This window comes from Stegastes partitus, unplaced genomic scaffold, assembly GCF_000690725.1.
Source record: "Stegastes partitus isolate 25-593 unplaced genomic scaffold, Stegastes_partitus-1.0.2 Scaffold851, whole genome shotgun sequence".
NCBI lineage: Eukaryota > Metazoa > Chordata > Actinopteri > Pomacentridae > Stegastes > Stegastes partitus.
The window spans coordinates 282,288-289,290 of NW_007578582.1; the positions used below are offsets into that span (position 1 = coordinate 282,288).

The 7,003-nt window shown below is 42.0% G+C and overlaps 1 protein-coding gene across 1 annotated transcript in view; it reads left to right on the top strand.

Moving 5' to 3' along the window:
- LOC103365553 (protein-glutamine gamma-glutamyltransferase E) overlaps nucleotides 1–7,003 on the top strand; it is a 35,470-nt gene that overhangs the window by 2,980 nt on the left and 25,487 nt on the right. The window contains exons 3-9 of the mRNA XM_008293017.1: nucleotides 303–309; nucleotides 418–533; nucleotides 625–751; nucleotides 944–1,131; nucleotides 1,564–1,738; nucleotides 1,881–2,044; nucleotides 2,552–2,685. Of these exons, the coding sequence (XP_008291239.1) occupies nucleotides 303–309; nucleotides 418–533; nucleotides 625–751; nucleotides 944–1,131; nucleotides 1,564–1,738; nucleotides 1,881–2,044; nucleotides 2,552–2,685 (911 nt within the window). The remainder of the gene's footprint in view (nucleotides 1–302; nucleotides 310–417; nucleotides 534–624; nucleotides 752–943; nucleotides 1,132–1,563; nucleotides 1,739–1,880; nucleotides 2,045–2,551; nucleotides 2,686–7,003) is intronic.

The following is a 7,003-nucleotide window of genomic DNA, read 5'->3' on the forward strand; positions in this document are numbered from 1 at the left end:
AAAGGTAGAGGTTAAAATGAACATAAAGCATTAGGGAATCCTGGAGGACAACCTGATGCAGTCTGCAACAGAACTGTGACTTGGGAGAAGATTAGTTTTCCCGCAAGACAAGAATGAAGTAGAATTGCAGTGTCCAGATGTGCAGGGTTGGCTTTGACCCACCCACAAAGGCTCAATGCTGTGATGATGGCCATAGGCTCATCTCCTAAATACACTTCTATATTTTTAACTAATTGGCATTATTTAGTAGAAATCTGTTTTCACTTGGACAGAAAAGAGTCATTTTTGTAAATTCTCATCAGCACTGCAGTGCCTTTAAGTTGCATTAGAATGAAAGCTTTTCTGTGGGGATGAACACAAACATCGCTTGTTTGTGGTTTGTCTGTATGATGGCCTTCATTGATTCTCCTCCTGCAGGTGTGTTCCGTTGCGGCCCAGCCTCAGTCAAAGCCGTCTTAGAGGGGCATACTGATTTCAAATACGACGTCCCATTTGTCTTTGCTGAGGTCAATGCCGACTGCATTGACTGGACGGTAAGTGGGAGTAGAGCATATATCTTCATCAGTCTCCAACCTAATACATACAGGGGCCATTACTGTTGTGTGTGTTCGTGCGTCCTGTCAGGTCACAGATGATGGGAAGAAGGTTCGAATCAGCTCTGACACCAAAAGAGTTGGGAAGTTCATCTCCACCAAGCGTGTTGGATCCAGGCAGAGGGAGGACATCACCAACACCTACAAGCACCCTGAAGGTGGCTCACACACAAATTACAAATCACTTCGTCAGTTCAGTTTAAAGATTTGTGGTGTCCTACTAGGTTTACCATTTTTTCACCTGGAATCACAGCAGACAACAGGACTCTTGTGATTCGGTACCATGAAGTCACACTGATACACACTGGTGATAATAACATTCATCTAAATCATCGGGACTTGTCTTACAGGAACTGACAAGGAGAGGCGGAACTTCGTATTTGCCACCACCAGAGACTACTCCAGACCTGAAGAAATGTATGAAGAGATAGAGGAGGAAGATGCAGGTGAAGTAACGACAGAAGAACCTGGAAGCGGAGGGACGGACGAGGGAGCTACTTCAGAACCTCTACCACCAGTGACTATCCGGTTTAAAGAGGTACGTCCCAGATTTTCTCTTTCCTTTCAGAGTTATTTAACAGGATGTTGTGAATGATCTTTTCTTTTTTTTGTTCATGTTATGTGGTTTGTGCCTTCCTATGCTAAACATCACTTTAAGCACAACTTTCAGGCCTCCCAGTGGCCCAGGGGGCCGTAGAACGCCGAACGCAAAGAATCATAAAATAGGCTGAAGAAGCTGCAATGTAAAATGTGGTCCTCACTCACAGACATGTACGGTATCCACTGTATGACTATCCATCCACATTATTCCTGGTAGATGAATGAACATACAGCTGGGCCCAGGACTGTTTATTTAATTTAAAGGTTCATCTGGAGCACCACACACATCGGATGACCCACTTGCACAATTGTGGTTTTAGGTGTTGATTGTGTAAAACATGCTTTTCTGCAAACTTGTCTCTTGCTGCAGGTGTCCAGGCTGATCAACGGTAAGGATGTGAACCTGAAGCTGGTGCTGCAGAGTCAAAGCAGCGATACCCGGCCGCTGTCCATCCACATCTCCGTCCAGGCCATGAAGTACTACGGGGTACCAGCAGGGAAAATCCTGACTGAGGACAAAGAGGAGACGCTGCTGCCTGGGAAAGGTGACTCCCTCTTCTAAGGATGCTTTTTTTTTTCTCTCTGCACAGTTATGTTGACTTTTAGAAGCAAACATCTTAGTGTGTGGCCTAAACTATACAATGAGGGTTATGTGAGAAACTAAGAATCTTCCCCTCTCTCCTCCAGTTCTGTCCATCCCCATCGTGATCCCGTTCTCGGCCTACCACAGACTCATGGTGGAGAATGAGAGCATGAAGGTTACAGCTGTGATCACAGACAAAGGCGATGGAGAAAACAGATACCTGGCTACGCATGACATTGTGCTGATGGACCCTCCGATCTCCATCACTGTCAGTAGAAAACCTCCAACTAATCTAATATTATCTGTCACCCAGCTGTGTTCAAAGAAAATGTTTGAGTTTAAACTCAAATTATATAGTCTGTGAAGCTGCATTTTGAGCTAAATGCTAAAACCTGGATGCTATAAAAAGCGCTAAAAAGGCATGCATGGCTTTACCTGCATCACCGTCTTATTTTAGTGTGTTGTCATGCAAAATCAGTTAATTAGCACTAAACGCAGAGTACAGTTGAGAACAACGAGTATTCCTATACATTGACCCGATGCCGGCACTAAATAAAAAGTCAGAGACTCACCAAAGTTATTAGTTTATGAAATGTCAACTCTGTGGGTCATCATGTTGGTAGAATGTGAGACAATCATGTTAGATTTCAGACTTATGCTGCAGAGTTTCTTGTTTTTCTGCAGGCTGTAAGCAAAATTGCACATGCAGACGTTTTCTAAATGTTTGCGTTGACTGAGTGCATTTGAATAAACTGTTTGATTGTGTGTGTTCCAGGCTCCTGCTCAGGTCAGACTGAATGCACTGGCAAGTGGGGACGTGATTTTCACAAACCCCATCAATAAAACCCTGACAAACTGCAAGATGACTTTCTCTGGAGCCGGCCTGTTTAGAAGGGACATTGATTGCAAGTAAGAAATATGAATTTTCCTTTTTCCTCACAAACCATCCANACAACATGTGACATGAAAACACCAAAACCCTCCCAGTGCTCGGTTACTGGTTTCAAATCTCCGCCACCTGAACGTCTCCAGCTTTACAATTTCCGCAGCTCTGACCTGTGGGCGTGTGACCAAAGCTAATGGTCCCATTAGCCTCATTAGCAAATAGAAAAGTAAAAGTACAGTCGTGACTCAATAATCCGACCCTTAACAACCCGAAAACCTTGCTATCCGACAGGTTTTTAGGAAAAACGAGTGGAACCCATAAAAAATAGCCTTAACATACCGACAGCTTTGGATTCAGACTCCGACATAACATTTTATGAAATTAAATGAATGAAAATGAAATGAAAAATACTTTATTTATCCCAGAAGGGAAATTCAATCTTGTAAAAGCTCACTTTCTCTCTTCTTTTTAAAAATCAATATAACATATATTCCATGTCACAAATGTTATTATTAAATTATGTCACAAATAAGGACAACGGTGTATTATCTGACTGAACAATCCGACAGATTTCCTTACCTTTGAAGCCAACCAACAGGCCCGTGCACAAGCGCACCAGTCAATTAGGCGTGAAATCCAGCGATGCTTAGTGTTCTAACAACACACTAGTTATTATAACAACTATAAACAGTAAACATTAACAACAAATTACCCTTCGACCTCCGCCTTGACAATCCGACAGCCTTGCTATCCGACATAAAAGAAGATTTTACATTTAGTGTCAGATTATCAAGTCACGACTAATTCACTGGGCGTTCAGTTCCTCAGACGCTGGGAGTGCATGAAGACTCTGGTGTTCACTCTTACAGCAAACAGCAGATCATTCGGTGGGCTTTGCTGGTTGAGACGTTTCAGAGTTAACAGAGGCAGCACAAGAAACTAAACAGTTGTGTGTGGGAACTTGAGGTATAGTAGAGGTAAATGTGTTCATATCTTAAGAGCTTTTGTGGTATAACTAGAAGGTTATAACAAACTATAAAAATGGATTTTCGCCTTGTCGGACCTTCATTGTCCCTAATTCCATATAACAAACTAATATATTGTCCCCTGTTTAATGCAAGGAAGCTTCACAGCCATCAAAGAGGTGAACTTGGACACAGCACATCAAAAATGACGTGACTAACGCCTGACGAGAAATAAATGAAGAAGACTTCCTGCTGCCCCAGACGTATTAACCACCAAAGTATTTGTACACTCCGTACTTCACACAATTAACATGAGAAGAAGTCATTAAACTATTTTTTTTTTCTTTTTTAATTACACACTTACACAATTTGATTTTCCACGTTGTCGTCATGCTGGCCACTCTGACATTTGACAAATGGCGAGTTTCAGGATCAACCAGTTTTATTTAACTTCCTTGTTGCTGGATTCGACCAGTATCAAGAAAAAAATGGTAACCGTGCCGTTACTGGATTACAGAGTCTGACATGTCAAGACATTTACGAACACACGGTATCTTAAGGAGTTAGTGACTAACTGCTGACATGATGTGAGCCGAGGAAACGCCTGCACACAAGATCATGGAACGGGCGTTCACGTGCAGCCGTGGACATGCACTGATCCCTCTGAGAGGCCAGAGTCATCTATATATACTGTATATACTATATTGTCTATACATATATATAGTATAACAAAAAAAAAGAAATAAAACAACCAAACCAAATCCAAAACCTAGAATAATGTTTGAAAACGAGTAGGATGAAGTTTAACTCATTAACTCCTACCTACTACATGTCTGTACGTCTCAAATATTTCCTGTTTACATCAAACGTTCTACTTTTTTACCTCTTTCGAAAGAACACAGAATTCATTCTAATATTTTTCAAGCAATCTTTTTCTGTATTCTTTTTTAATTGTTTCGTAGTCATCGAGTGTTTAAATCCTCATCCATCCATAAGTTTACCCCACAAACTGATAAACATTGACTTCTCACAGCGGTGCCAGCAAATGGCTTTTTAACTTTAAAAAAATGTCTTCTTAATTCGTAATTTGCGATTCTACCTCTGAACACCTGTTGCATGTTCTCAGGGAGTACAAACAGTATTTGCGCAGTTCTAAATGTACCTAAATCAATACATTTCAAATGACTGGTGTAATAAGTGTGCTCATTATATCCCACATTAGTCTAATTGCTTTTTTTTTGTAATATTACCACTGGATTTAATGCAGTATTATATCTGTTACCCCCACACTTCTGCACAGTAGGTCATGTACGGTAAAAACAGTGAACAGTGTGATGTGTATGAGGCTTTTAAATTCATAATTTATCTTTTGTAGTACTGAGAAAATGAATATCAGTGATATCAGTGTCCACACAAATGCACTCGCTGTAAACTCGATAACGTTGAACTAACACAGCAGCAAAGTGACTTTTCAATCACAGACATCCAAAAAAAGAAGCAGCAGAAACGCAAACTTCCGGATAGAGTTGTGAAACATTGATGGGTGTGAACTAACGACAGCATCTCTCTCTCTCTGTGTTTCCAATGAAAGTTTCCTTGATGACCCAGCAGCACTGATTCACCTGCAGCGTGGCTCGTTGCCAAAAGCTGAAAGGGCGACTTTTGTGACATTTTCTGTGGAATCTGGTGTGACGATGAGAAAGTCAATTGTCCTCAGGGAGGGCTGCTGGGCGTGTTAGCAGAGGTTCGACAAACAAGTCGGCCTAAATGCTACCAGTAATCTTATTTCCTCATCTTTTGCTGGACCCCATCAGGCAGGACTCAACGCTGTTTGACGGTGTAGATGTTTGTAGCAGACACTGAATTTAACTCAATCTAGACGTTATAAACAGGTTAAAAACATCAAATGTTACTCGGAGTGCAATGATGTAAATGTGGCCCAAACCAAGTGGCAGCAAACGCCTTCAAGCAAAGAGCTGCAGGTTTGATTCCTGGTTGCCTCACCTCATTCCTCTGCTTTCTTTCCTACATTTCTTATCTATCTGGGCGAAAACTGCCCCAAAATGTGTTTAAATGGGAACAGATTTAGCAGAATTTAACATTTCACCCACTGGGAGCTTTAGTTCAGGATGAACCGTTTCCACATCAGACAGGATGGAAACCACACATTTCATTGTGTCTGATTTTCAAATACATTTATAAAAATTTGCGGTTCAGTTGTTCACACACCACAGCATCACAACATGTTTGGTTTTCCTTTTTCCTCTAATGATAAGGGGCTCCTGTCTCCCCCTGTTATTGATCACTGTCTTTATGTTTCTTGGACGGGATGTAACTGGAAATTTCTCTGTAAAGCGATCAATAAAGGCTCATCTTATGTGTTATAAGTGGCACACAGTATAGTCTAAATGCAGTCATGGACACATTAAAAACACACACAGTCAACTCACTTCATGCAAATTCAGTGTAGCAACAGCGTAGTGATGTATTTTTTTGTTTAGTCATTGACATTACTAAGAGCCCTGCCAAAATAGTCACAACCTTTAAACGTGCACAAAACAATTCATCCAGGCTTAAAGACGCATTCCACAGCAAAATGATTTGTAAGTGGGCGTGACAGGTGCCTTTAAATACCGTCGGGTTTGGTTCACCTGTCAGTGTGCTGCTGAGTGCCCAGGACTGCTTGTTACTGTACTTAGACTGCAAGAAGAAAAACTCACGCAAGATGGCAGGAAGATCTCGTAAGTACAACTGCTTCTTTCATGGTAGACCTCTATGTTCAGGTGTTGCTCAGTGATGTGATACAAACGGAGAATCTCAGTGCGTCCATGAAGGAGAAAGGTCTCTGGGGATGGAGGACTTTTTACCTCCAGAATAAACCAGACATCAGTGTGGTGGAGGACCGTGGTGGTCCAGAGGCTCTTCAATTTGAGCTTTTGGTTCCAGCTTGAGAGGATGGAGAAGTCTCTGTGGTAGTATAAGGAGGTTCTGAAAGGAAAGACCGCCATCTGGTTCTATCCATCCATCCTTCCATTTTCTAAGATTTTCTCATGGGTCAGGTCTCGTGGCAGCAGGTTAAGTAGAGCATCCCAGATATCCGTCTCCCTAGCAAGGTTTTCTGGCTTATCCCAAGATGTAATCCCTCCAGCGAGTCCTGGTCTACCCCAAGGTCTCCTGGATGTGTCTGAAAAACCTCCAAAGGACGTCGTCCAGGAGGCGTCCACATCAGCCTGAACTAACTCAACTGGGTCCTTGTGGCTACTCTTTTGTGTCCCTCCCACACACAAAAGCCCAACAAGCAAACACGCCCAGCAATAACGACAACGCTCTAGTGACATAGTGTGTGTCATAGCTAAAGGTCACTGAGTTCTTTCTC